This window comes from Phalaenopsis equestris, unplaced genomic scaffold (assembly GCF_001263595.1).
Source record: "Phalaenopsis equestris unplaced genomic scaffold, ASM126359v1 Scaffold000002, whole genome shotgun sequence".
NCBI lineage: Eukaryota > Viridiplantae > Streptophyta > Magnoliopsida > Asparagales > Orchidaceae > Phalaenopsis > Phalaenopsis equestris.
The window spans coordinates 38,167,878-38,182,165 of NW_018164444.1; the positions used below are offsets into that span (position 1 = coordinate 38,167,878).

General features: G+C 34.0%; 1 protein-coding gene across 1 annotated transcript; it reads left to right on the forward strand.

The window, feature by feature from the left end:
* Positions 1-4,495: 4,495 nt before the first annotated feature.
* Positions 4,496-5,862, forward strand: LOC110039315 (NAC domain-containing protein 35-like). The gene is made up of 3 exons (XM_020744338.1): positions 4,496-4,673; positions 4,777-5,066; positions 5,464-5,862. The coding sequence occupies exons 1-3, from the start codon at positions 4,508-4,510 to the stop codon at positions 5,860-5,862; spliced, it is 855 nt and encodes a 284-aa protein (XP_020599997.1). The 5' UTR covers positions 4,496-4,507.
* The last annotated feature ends 8,426 nt before the right edge of the window (positions 5,863-14,288 follow it).

The window sequence follows — 14,288 nt, forward strand, 5'->3', positions numbered from 1 at the left end:
TTTGCATGTTGTGTATGTGCATGTACATGTTTGTCTGCATGATCGATATCATCTCCTTGAGTTGCATTCTTTCGGGTCACTGCCTTACCAGTATACCCTCTTTTCGAGCCCCTGCCGCTACGGCATGCCTACCTTCGGGTCAAACCAAAGTATTGTTAAGGTCAATACGGGGGTATGTCTAGGTACAATATGACTTTGACGGGGTCGTCATACCTGGCCCATTCTAAAGATCCAAAGGATCTAAAGGATGTCACGAAGAATGGTGACACGAGTTAGATCTATTAGGTGTTTAGCACAATCATACTCGTGTCAATCCCGATGACTTAACGAGCATTGCTTGTTGGGTTGATTGTTTGATTTGTCTGCATTATCATATTAGCATTTGCATTTGCATGTTTGCATTGGTAGCGAGCCAGGTTCGTTAGAAGAGTGACCCCGTGTCGGTCGCGATGCCTTAACGAGCATTGCTTGCTGGGTTGATCCCAGTGAGCAATACGAGCTAAGTCATCGGGATTGACATGAGTATGACAGTGCTAAATATCTAATAGATCTAACTCATGTCACCATTCTTCGTGACACTCTTTAGATCCTTTGGATCTTTAGGATGGGGCCGGTATGACGACCCCGTCAAAGTCATATTATACCTAGACTTACCCCCCGCTTAGATACTAGGTTGATGCACTTTTTCGTTAGATGGTGTGCTAGGCTAGGATTTAGGGTGCTAGATAATCTTTTTGATGTTTGGCTATTGTTCTCTGTTGGATTGGTTGCCCTAGCCAGATATTTTTCTTTTGCATTATACTTGTGGTGTGTCTGCATGTTGCATATGTGTGGTAGTGTGCTAGGGCGTTCCCGTGTGGGAACAGTCTCAATACTTCAAAGCTCACACTAAGCCATCGGGCAGAGAGTGAGTCTCTCACATCCCAAATGGGTAGTGGCTAATCAGCACACAGGGCCCACAGACTAACCTAAATCATCTTGACGGGGATCATTTTTCTTTTTTTTTTATTTTTAAAGGAGTCACCAGCTTGTCGATCGTTTCTTCTGCAGAGAGCCTTGTCTATTTTTATACACACACAGGTACCGTTATGAGGGGATCAAGTAATGATTTCTGACCATTTTTCTTGCAGGTGCTATTAGCTTCCCCCACTTTTAAGGCATGGCTCATGATGCGCCTTGGGTGTTAGAAGCCTCCCCGACCTAGATGGGGTGTAAGTCCTTTTGTTTGGAGTGTTTCTAGCTTTGTAGCTGAACCTCCATTTCTCTTCTTCCATAGGCATCCTTGCCATTTCGGCAGGTATAAGTCCCACCTCTTGGAGCTCCAGCTTGTAGTCATAGGATAGAGTTTCCTTCCTTTGACCTTAGGGCTACCGAGGTTCCCATGGATGATGCAAGTCACGGATTGCTGACCGGGGATCTCAGGTTGTGTTGGGTCGACTACCTTCACGACCAGGTAGATCTCAGGTTGTGTATGACGGGTCCGTGGTACCCCGGCCCAGTTACCTCTACCTTTTAGGATCACTCTACCTTCACATCGATTATGCAGACAAACATGTACATGCATATACACAACATGCAAAGGAGCAAATGGTAGGTCGATCCAGATGGAGCATCTGGTCAAACCAAAGTATTGTGCCAACTGGACCGGGGTAGCCGGCTGAAACAATAGTGATGTGACCGGTTTGGGATAACGATCGAGGCACAAGTGGTGTCGGTGCAGGTGCAAGATATAAGATGCAAGTGCGAGTGCAACGTGCAAGGTACAAGTGTGATATATGACACACAATATGTAACAATGCAAGACGCACATATGCAAACAATGAGGTGCAAATGACCACACATGATAGCGAGCCACGCTAGTACTAACGACCTCACCCAGAAAACCTAAGGTTTAGACCCTTGAAAACGTGGCACCGCCGCCTCTTGTTTTGGTGGGGAAATGTGGGGAGTTTCTCCCCGACGTTGCGAAGGGTTATTCCGTGTGGGAACAGTCCCAATACTTCAAAGCTCACACTAAGCCATCGAGCAGAGAGTGAGTCTCTCACATCCCAAATGGGTAGTGGCTAATCATCACATGGGGCCCACGGACTAACCTAAATCATCTTGACGGGGATATCCCAATACGTCAAAGCACGTCCGGGCCAAAGGGCAGAGGACAAATCGTCGTATCTCAAACGGGCGGCAACTCATCGGCATCGGGCCGTCAAGGTGATATCAACGAGGTCAAGGAGCGACAATCAAACCATCGATAAATTGATAAAAGTGAAAAATATGGAGTGGGACTTTATCATGAATTATGATATATGAGTGAGAATTTGAAAATTAGATAAAAGATGATGATAAATTACTAAATAGTAATATTTTAGATGCAATGACGAGAAATGAATTTTTGGAAGACCACTAGATGACCCAACATATTTGCCCAAAAAAAAAGGATTATTAGATACAGACCATCTAAAATATTGATATTTACAAATTAATACCTAGGTGACTTTTTTTGAATCGCATGTGCCACGATCAAATCAATGAGAATCCGATAAAAATGATAAATATGGGCTGAATTTTGATATTCGAGCGAGAATTTGAAAACTAATTGGAAGAGGGCCGCCGTCAATTTGTAAATAACAAATTTCAGGTGGTCTCCATGTAATTACCCCAAAACAAATGTTCCCAGCCAAATTATAAGCTGTTATCATGTCATGCACTCACATTATAAATACTGCGAATCTGCGATCCATAAAAGATCCACATTATTGCAAAAACATAATTGCAAAAATAATAATAATATTTACAAATGAATTCGTCACAATTGTAGCATTCTGCCACCTTTTCATGACCAAATCCTCCCAATTACAGGAGACAGAGCGCAGGCTAAAACCTTACACGCAATTTATAATTAATGCAGTAATTATAGACAGTATTATTGTTTAAGATAAATAATATCACATTCTTATTTATATAAGATTACAAGTTAAACACTCCCATCAAATTAACAAGATTCTAAGAAGTATCATTAAGCTTAAACAATTAATGTACAGCTGCATTAATTCAAGCAAATCCATCATTAAAATATTATTTACCTTTTAATTAAAAAAATTCTCATAATGCAATTAATATATTATATTACAGAGTATTAACAGATGCCAATTTTTGCATTTTACGCGGCTTTTTTGCACTTCCTCGAAGCCAGGGAAATAAAGTTATTTTGATGGGATAATTACATAGAGACCACCCGGGACTAGGGGTGTCGAAAAAAACTCGTTGTTCGTGAATAGCTCGTTGTACATGAACAAATTTTTAAAGCTCGAATTATAAACGGGCTGAACACGAAGAGCTCTTTGTTCGCTCGTGTTTGATTCATTTTAGCGCGAAATTAAAAAAACATATAAATATTAATATAATAATATATTACATATATTATTTATATAATAATATATTATATATATTCATATTTAAGTTTAAATCATAACATCTCGTATGGTAATGTGGTTAGTGTCTCCTTTTATATATATTTGATCCAAGTTCGAATCTCACACTTTACATCTATTTTTTTCAATTTAATTTTTCCGAGCCAATTTCAAGCCGAACACGGACACTAACATTTAAATCGAGCCGAACACGGACACACTGTTCACGAGCCAATTTCAAAAACGAGCTATTTCGAATGAGTCAAACAATAACCAAGCCTGAGTTCGCTCAAGCTCGGCACGTTTACAGCCCTATCCGGGACATTCATATTGACAAATTCAGTACCAAGCTGATTTTTTTTATTATTGGACATCTATGCTTTTTTTCTTACATATATAGATGAATACATAGACATTATTGAATGCGAAGGGGTTTAGTTATGATACAAGTTTATCATGGTAAATTAGTAAATTAGGAAATAACAAATAAATTACAATTATAATATATGGTCATGCATAATTTTATAATTAAATAATTGCACCAAATTTGACAATTTCCTTGATGCAAATAATTATTCCAATAGGACGCAAGTCACTATTTTAAGGATAAGTAAACGAGTCCACGACAAAACATTTCCACTCCTTATGGGGCCCGCCAGTCAATTTTTATTTCAAAAAAAAATTTTTTTTTAAGTAGTAAAACGGACTTTCAATATTATTTTTGTTCATCAAAATATTTATTTTCCATTTAGAAATTTATTTTAAATTATCAAAAAATAAAAAAAAAATTATTTTAGATAAATTTAGGTGTTGTTTTTGTAATTATATAAGAATTTTGTGGCATTTTGCAAATGCCAAAAAAAAAAATACTTGTTTTCTTTTAACTAATAACTAATTTTACTAGGGGATTCTTGAAGGAATTTTAACTCCACCGAACCGTGTGGGCCCACGTTAGCAGTAAGACGCCACGTAGCACGGTGCCACGTGGCGCACTGAGAATGCAAAGCGCAGTGGGACCAATATGCTACTCCTTTATATAGCCCAGGACCGCGCCCGGCATTCCCATTCCAAATTCTATTGAGCTATTTTTGAGAAGGAAGATGGAGAGAAATAGTTCAGAGATTGAGCTGCCTGGATTCAGATTCCACCCAACAGAAGAAGAACTACTCAATTTCTATCTCCGGCGAGCCGCCGTCGGAAAGAAGTTCAACTTTGACATAATCGCCACGGTCAATCTCTATCTGTACGATCCATGGGATCTCCCAGGTAACTCGAATTTGAGCAATCCGCTGTATATTTCTATTTCTGCTCCTGATGATGATGATTTCAGTAAATTGAAAGTTTATTGATCTTGATTGATTGGCTGCAGCGATGGCGAAGATGGGAGAGAGGGAATGGTATTTTTTTGTGCCTAGGGATCGGAGGCAGGGTAGTGGGGGCCGGCCGAATAGGACCACGGAGAGAGGGTTTTGGAAGGCGACGGGATCGGACCGCCATATTCGGAGCTCTACGGATCCGAGAAGGCTTATTGGGTTGAAGAAGACTCTGGTTTATTATGGAGGTCGAGCGCCGCGCGGTACTAAGACGGATTGGATTATGAATGAGTATCGTCTTCCTGATGCCTCCAATTCCTTTGGTTCTGTATCTCCGATGCCTAAGGTACGTATTTCTTTCATTCATTGAAACCCTAACATTTAGGGCTGTTAACGAATCAATTTTTGAGTCATTAATAATTTTCAAGCTAAATTTATGAAATTCGAAGCCCTAATATTATTAAGGTCGTTAATGATTCAATTTCAAACTGAACTAGATTTGGCTCGAAATCATCTCGAAAAAGAAAAAAAAAATTCCTATCCAAAATTTTGGCATGTTGGCTCAGCTCATTTATTTCAATCCAATCTCGATCCGAGCCAAAATTCGAATCAATTTTGGGGTGATTAAAGATCGCGGAGCTAAATTCACACCCAAACCATTCATGTCATTAGGGAGAATTTCTTTTGAAAAAAAAAAAAAAAAGTGTCTAGATATGATTTTGGTTATAATTTTATTTGAACAGGAAGACATAGTTCTATGCAAAGTCTACAGGAAAGCCACTCCACTAAGAGAGTTAGAACAGAGGGCAGCCATGGAAGAAGAAAGCCGTGCATACATGGCAGATACCTCCTCAAATTCCTCAGGCCATGAAACCTTACAAAATTTTACGGCTGATAAATTTACCGAAGAGATGAAGGAGGAGCAAGAAGTGCCAGTGGACGCGGGAGAGGTCTCCTCTTTGCCGGAGTTGACGATGAAGATACCAGAGCCGGCAACTGGCCGGCAGCTCCCAAGCTTGCCGGAGCTTCAGGTTCCAAGCCATGGAAGCTTTGACTGGTCTCAAGACCCTTTCATTAACCAGCTAAGAAGCCCTTGGCTTGAGCAGTGGTCTCCTTTATATGCTCAAATGCTTAATTTTTGAGCCATTTCATTTTTAATTTTACATGATTATATGTTGTGGTTATATACCTTTATTTGCATTGTATTAATATTTATTAATTATGTTAAGATGTTATTTAGAAAAAAAAAATCTTATGTGCTGAGTTCGAATGTAGAATTATATTCGGATACCGAAAAAAATACGAGTACGTGTACTCATTGTATACAATGTACATGTTATATAGGCTCCACACATAATATCTCTGGTTAATTTTATTATTTTATTATATTTATTTATAATGCTCTGCCCATAAATAAATATATTATTTATTTTATTTTATTATATTTACATATGAATTAATCACTCAGATGTAAATATTATTTTATAATTTTATTATTTTATTATATTGAATCGATAAGCGGAAACGAGATATGATCATACATACCTCCAGCCATAACTTATACGAACATAGTCGACACTCACACGACTAATTTTCTGTTATAGATCTTCTAAGTTTTCCTCACTCACAACTGGATGAAGCAAATAAAATGAAGAGGAGCAAGCTTAGGGACCAAAAGACCAAAACAAAGGGACCAAAACAACAAACATCACATCTAATTTATAGTGTTTTGCCCATCACAGAGTTCAATAGATGTGAGCACATTATGGAATGTTACTAAATTCTTGTGTTGAACTTTGACAATATATGAACCACATTCTGAAATTTATTTCTATTAAAAACACCAAGGAATTCCAACAGTTATTAAAATTAAAACAGCGTTTTAATTAATTTGGGAATTCCAATGGGTATTGAAATTAATATGAGAATTTCAAAGGGTATTGAAATTAATTTGGGAATTCCAATGGGTATTGAAAAAAAAAAGTCCCAACAAGATGTTTATTGTTATATTAAAATTTTATTATTAATTTTAATTATTATAATTTATACGCAAAATTACATTAATAACATGTATTAATTAGATTGAAAATGCTAAAACAATGCATGGGACTTGTATTAAAGTTTTTCTTTAGAATTTACAGAGAAGTTCACATTTAGATTGATTCAATGCTCAATTTGAATACATGTAAATCATGTAGTTTTTATTATTTATTATGCAAACGTACTAAAGTTATGCAATTTATCATATAAAGTCTAACAATGCAATAATATTTAATATTATTCAATTCAATTTCAAATACTATTTTTTTTCATAATAATTTAATAGGAAATTCCTAAATACTTAATATATAAATTTAATCAATTCAATAAACTACAATTAATAGCAATCTCTATTATATTGCTATTAATTATTCATAAATTTTATAATAAGCTTCTCATTTACATGATGTTTATGATTATTATCAACATAATGTATTTCAAAAAATAGTATCACTTGCTCTCAATATATATAACATAAACATTGATGATGTTATTAAGTATATGATACTAATATAGGTAAATCATGCATAATACTAAAGATCAAAAGTTCATGGAATATAAAGCATACTCTGTGAATTCATATGATATCATTTCAACCAAACTAAATTCATTAATCTTTTCATCATCTAAAGTCTTACCCCAAGTCAATTACTTTTGTTACAAACAAAGTTTCAAACATTTAGAATTTGGATACACATTCCAACATTGAAATGCAAAGCGAAATCCCCTTTGAATTATGCCTTACCTACTCATAAATCCTAGCAAAATTTTTTAATCAATTTGGTTTCTATTAAATTCTACACTCACTTCTTCAAAGTTCAACTCATAGCTACCTTTGAAGCATTTTAAATTCTTACATTTTCCAAACTTCATATGTTCACTTGATTAAACCCCAACTTGTTGCTCAAAGTTATATGTTGCATTGCTCGACTTCATACACCATGGCTCCCTCGTCTTCACTGCAACATAGTCATACACGATCAATCAAGTTCGCAATCGTCTCCTCTCCCTAGTTTCATCATTTGCCTTCGCGGCTTTGCAGAGGAGCGCTCTTCAACTTCCTCACTCACACTCTCTATATCAAAGAGGGAGGCCCGCAAGGGTCCACTTGTCACGACTCCTGACCCAGAGCTTGGAATTAGCTAAGATGGGTATAGTTGGTCAGATGGTGTGAATTAAATTTTCTATATTTTTCTACAATTTAACAAATAAAAGAGTCACTACAAATTAAATTAAAATGATACAATTACAATTACCCCGTTGATGGTTGTCTATGAGTTTTATAAATGTTCTCTCCTTCATCGCTCATCTTCTAATAATTTAATTAAACCTGGAAAGTTAGTTAAACCAACAGTGAGCTAAATGAGCCAGTGAATTCTTATATTTCTAAACTACAACAATAGACAAAAGGGAAAGAACACTATGAATGTCGGTTAAACTTCTTTATATATATTACATTTGACATTTTATTCAAAGGAGTCTATATCATTAGCATATCAATATCATTTTATATCAATACAACCATCACAATAGTTTTTATCTAAAACTGTGTCAATTAAGACACGTCAATATTAATATAATTTTTCATTTACGTGTACAAATACATCAGTCCTCTCCCTCACTAGTATCATCAAGAGTTCCTTCATTATAGTCAATCATACACATACAAACAATTATCATAAACATATGCATTCATCAGATTCAATTCAACATCTTATATAAAACATATACCAAATTCACAAACAAATAACTACAACATTCATAATAATATGACAAGTAAGGAAAATAATATCTTAATCAAAATAAAACGAACACAAATATCATCAACCGCAAACATATTTGAGAATAAAACAAATTAATACTATTGATTAAAAAGTACAAGTACACACCTCGATTACACGTAATTTGCAATTATCCTTGACGTCAATTCTTCTAAAAAATAAAAGCCTAACATATGATATAAAATTTAATTAATTTATTATTTTTAAATAAATTATTAGCATTTCATTATTTAAAGGTTAAATTTTTTTATGAATCATGCTTAATTTATATTCAATAAATATTTTTTTATATAAATATATTATTATTATTATTATTATTATCATTATTATTATTATTATTATTATTATTATCAAACCCTTACCTTTTTCCCTCCCCTTTCGCACGCCGAAGAAAACCCACACCTATTTTACTCTCCAAGCTTTTGGTCAAGCGAGGAAGGCTTTGCACTTCAGAGTCTCCTTCCTCTACGAGCCGAAACTTCTTTCGTCTACATGTGAGCGGCTAAGGTTCAAGTTTTCTTCTTCGATCGAACCAACATGAGGCTTTGACTCTCTCGCTCGAGTCTGCTTCCTCCTGCTTCCTCTTCCTTAGCACGGTACCAACACTAACTCTTCCTCCACAAGGCAGAGACGCCGTCGATCAACTCTCGCCTCCCTCATACGACACACTTATAGGAGAGCTTACATGTTCGGCTTCCCGACCTTAACACTTCTTCTCCTCCCTTTCATTCATTTCCCATACTCTCTCGATTCACCTCTCGCTTCAGCTTCTGACTCCTCGCCTCATCTTCTTTGCCTTTCTTTCCTCTTCTATTTATTTTTTCTTATTAATATTTTTTCTAATAGAACCGTTACAACACTCGTCTCAACCCAAACTCACTCTCACATCATCCACACAACAAAACGAGGCATTCTGATTAATCATTCTTCTTACCCTTTCTCTCGATCCTTAGCCGTGTCACTTGGTCACAATCCCACATTTGAACATGTTCTCATCCTTCTTATAGAGCACACTTACATTTCTTTGTCTCTCCTTCTAGATAGCAGAGCTAAATAGCGTCTGTCGGTTCAAATGGTATCAGGGCATTACATCTGTCTAAAGATGAAAAATAAGCGTCATACAAAACAAAGCACAATGCCATAAACCCTGCATGGCATAAAGTGTTGAAGGGTTGGGAGAGGAACATTCATGTCCGAATCTCTTGGTTGAAAGGAAGATATTGTTGTAACGGTTAAAATAAGAATCTTTTCCCCCTTGTTATATATATATTTTTTTCATTTTTATTTATTTACTTATTATTTTTTGCAATCGAAAAAAAAAAAATCTTCCTTAACAACACAATAGTGTGTCTTCCATAATTATATATAAAAGAAAAAAAAAATGAACACCTTATTTGAAAATGCCCTTTCAATAAGAGAAATAATTTGTATATTAGTCACACTCTGTCTAAAATATAATAAAATATTTTTTTGTCATTATTTCCTTGGATCTATGTTCTAAAAACGATTATATGCATATATATATATATATATATAATATATATAATTTGTCACTTAAGTCAATTTGAACATTTTTTTTATTATATGGTCGAAGAAAATTACTTTTTCTTAAATGTTGACTGATTACATTCATTGAATGAATTACATTTTTTTTTTCAATATTATATAATAACAATAATGATAAAGTTAGTAGGGTCTGTTGAAAAAAGATGTTTGTAAAGTTGTGGTAAAGAAGTCGAATTATAATGACGGTCTAAAATATAAAACAGATAAAAAACTGTCCCAAACAGATCTTAAGATTACCATAATAAGAAGTTATGATTGGACATTTACATTATAACTCGAGTTGCTTCCGAACAATTCGTGATATCTGATATAGTTGAGTTACTGAATTCACATTTAATATAAAAAATGGACATTGTTACGACATTCATACCCCCCAACTACCATGTATTTATATATTTAGCACCTAAATTTTACATTTTTTTATATTTCTCATGTATAGATAAGGTGGATGTATTAAAAAATTAAAATTAAAGTGTTAGATATGTACATACAAAAAAATTGAGTGGTATTTATGATAATAAGGGGTATTTACATGCAAACCATATATCACCCAATTCTTATGTATCCACACATCTAACAGTTCAATTTTGCTTTTTTGCATTTCAACCAATCAAATCATTCATATTACTTTGAAAATACTACTATTTTAACTTTAAAAAAAAGTGAAATAATCATTTTCATACTTGAACAATGAGGCATATATGTTAAAATTGAAGCTTGGAATTAAGTTGTACGCATGCGTTGGATCAGAGATTCTCTGTGTATCACGCCCGTGAATCACCCCCAAAAAATGGAGCGTAAATAGAGAGAGAGAGACTAAGAGAGAGAAAGATGAACAATAATAAATAATGTTAAATAATATATGTTCTTCATATATTATTTATTATATTTATAGAGGAGAGTGCAATAGTTATATTACATTGTTACTTATATTTGGAAGGGGTTTGTACTATAATATTTATGGTGTTTTACAAGTGTAGACTTCTTATTTTGTTGTCTTCTTGCTTGGTCAGCTAATCTTAGTTAACTTTGTGTCAATGAGGTCAGCTCGATCAGCTGAACTTGGTCGATATGATTTTGTTGGTTGATCCAGCCTGTTTGGCTATCTTTGATCATTAGTAAGGAGTTTTTAGGATCTGCACGAGATGGTTTGAGATACTTTGTGAAACTAGATCTTCCTTTGGATCAGTTGTAATGGGAGATAGACTATCTCATCGAGCTGGCTTTCATGTAGTAGTTGGCTCGGACACTCTCTAATCTCGTTCGGTCGGATGGCTCGTGCTTGGATCATCCAATCGTCTTCGTCGCGGCTCACTCTGTTTTGGCCCAGTTGGCTTGGCTCGTACAACATTGTTCGTTTGATCAAGTAGGCCTCACTTCTCATGACAGTGAGCCTGCCTCCGTCATACTTTTCTCTTCTATACAGTTAAATCACTTTAAAATCAGCGCAGATAGTATATTTTTCATGTAGATATTTTAGATCATTATTTAAAACATACATTATTGTGCATTTATTTTAGTTATTTAACTTGTAATTTCACTTTAACTTTATGATAGTGATATTATATATCTTTCTTCAATGCGTATTATTTGGACTTTAAATTATGAATTTTGAAAGAAAATTAAAATTCCCCATTGCATACGCTGGGGGTAATATCCCTTTGACCACCATAAAGCCATATGAATATGCCTGGCCACCATAGGCTTTGTCAAACCAAAACTTCTGCTAAAATCACAAAAAGAAATAGAAGGAAAATTTACAAAAATACCCCAAAATTCTTATGAATTTACATCCCTAAGAACCAAAGTTTGATATTTACCCTTACAACATTTCGGTGTCATAAACCTATATATGAAAAAAATGTATTTCAGTTTTAAAAGGATGATGATGGTATTTTTGACGTGGTGTTAAGGATTTGAGCCGTATGCAAGTAAATATGAATGAATGTTTTGAGGTTAGATATGTAAATGCATGAAAGTTGTGTGGCATGCTAGTAAATGGCTCTAAATAGAATTGATGCCATGAGATTTTCCTTGTTGCCATCTTCTATTATAAGTGAAAATTGTCTTCTTTGGTAATAGAGCTATTGGATAGATTAAGGGAGTAAGCAAGCAAATTGTAGTCAATGTATTATAAGAACTTCATGGATATTAAGATAATAGTGTGATTTCATATGCTAAACTTGAAGGCATTGAGTGTAATATATGATTATAAAGTAGAGATAAATGTTAGTTGGATATCACTAAAAAATCTATCAATAAAACAAGAATTTTTATGCAAGTATGCAAATTTGAATTTTCATGATCTACTTTTTCATGACAAATTTATCCTTGCTTTCTATGAACATATAGTTTAGTTTTAATTAACATATGGACTAAACAAACATTTTGATTAAATGGATCGGTGAACAATAGAAATAACACTAGTTATTTGATCGAATGTTAATGAATTTTGGCTAAAATAACAAAAAAAAAGGTTAAAAGTAGAAAAAAGACATTAATTATTTACAAGAAGGGGATTTGAAATTAAAGAGAAATTAGTGATATGAAGAATTCTAAAACTCTAGCTTGATGTTTGATGCTCATGATCATCAATATCAATTGTTGTTATAAAAGAATAATTGCACTATGCCAACCAACGAAAGACTTTTATGTTAACTGCATGTTCTCTCCCAACACTAACATCCACCAACATGTTTTACCTCTTAATTATAGCCACTCACAAACAAAACTTCCTTCTATAATTGCACTAATGGAACATACATCTGCAGTTGATAACTATCCTTAACCATCACCAACCACGCCCTTCTAATACTTCTCAAATACTCTTCATTACATTTATGGAATGCCATGCAAAATACGTGATTTGTAAGAAATTTTTCCTATTTTTTTTGGGGTGTAAATTGAGTGATTTTAAGGAGAAACACACGCCATATATATTATTTTACTTTAATTGAAATCCATAATTTTTTTCTCTGCAAATTTTTTTATGTGAAAACTACTATTTGAATCTGCATGAATCAATATGCAACACTAAAATATAAGAAGCACTAATCATCCCACAATCACAAAATTTTTAGCATACAATACATGTGGATCCAAATAGCTGCGACTCCCCTGTCATTAGGTGACCAAATTCCTTGACCTTCCGACACTGGGCATGCATCAACCCCCATACATGGTCTCACGACTTCGAGGAGAACTTTGTTTTTGCCGAGTTCCTTAGAGAGAGCTGTCTAGCGCCTCTAGGTATTCACAACATTGAAAGGGCGAAATAAAATTTGTTTTTTTTCTAGTAGAGGCATGTAACAAAACTACTAGAAAAACAATTTTTTAAGTGAAAAAATATAAACTCTTTTTTGCAATTTAAAAAGTATCATTATTCACTAAGCACCATCATCACTATCATTAGTCCAACTATAATGTTCATTTGTCTTCATTATGGTGGACTCTTCATGCTTATGCATGCTTATAAATGATATCTTCAATATCATACAACTGTCAATTTTCCTAAGCTTATTTAGTCCTTTCTATTAACTTCAGAGTCCAAATATAAATTTAATATAAAAAAAAAATTAATCTTATTATTGTTAATGTACCTTCTATAAATGTTATCATACAGACCACCGAAAAAATTGATATTTACAAATTAACCGCCTAATCTTATTTTATACACGCTTATGAAGTAACTTAATTAGCACTTTTACACATATAACACCCAATACTTCTACATTTATACAACCCAAATCTTTCATATCAAATAAAAAATTACCACCATTTTAACTTCTATAAATTAAATACACCTTTCTTGCATGAGTATAGTGGTATATATGTAAAAAATTGAAATTCAGATGTTAGATATGTAAATAAATAAAAATTGAGTGATATGTTCATAAAGCTTGCTTTTTCACTCATAAAAATAATGGCACAACCAGCTAAGTTATTACATATTTACAAATCAACCATCCACTATTCATCCATTTTTAGAATTCACTCAAATATCAAAATGCATGATAAAATCAAACCCAAATTTGTCATTTTTATCAAATTCTAAGTAGTTTCATAGTGGCTTATATACACCGGTTCGGTAGTTCAAAAAGATTCGACTCGAGGACTAGGGGATCGATTTGTAAATATCAATATTTTGGGTGGCATTTATGTAATTATCCCCAAAAACAGTT

Excerpts from the sequence above, each read along its gene's own strand:
- LOC110039315 (XM_020744338.1), top strand. The coding sequence starts at position 4,508 with ATGGAGAGAAATAGTTCAGAGATTGAGCTGCCTGGATTCAGATTCCAC. Across the intron at positions 4,674-4,776 it reads CGATCCATGGGATCTCCCAG|CGATGGCGAAGATGGGAGAG; the intron begins GTAACTCGAATT and ends GATTGGCTGCAG. Across the intron at positions 5,067-5,463 it reads CTGTATCTCCGATGCCTAAG|GAAGACATAGTTCTATGCAA; the intron begins GTACGTATTTCT and ends TTATTTGAACAG.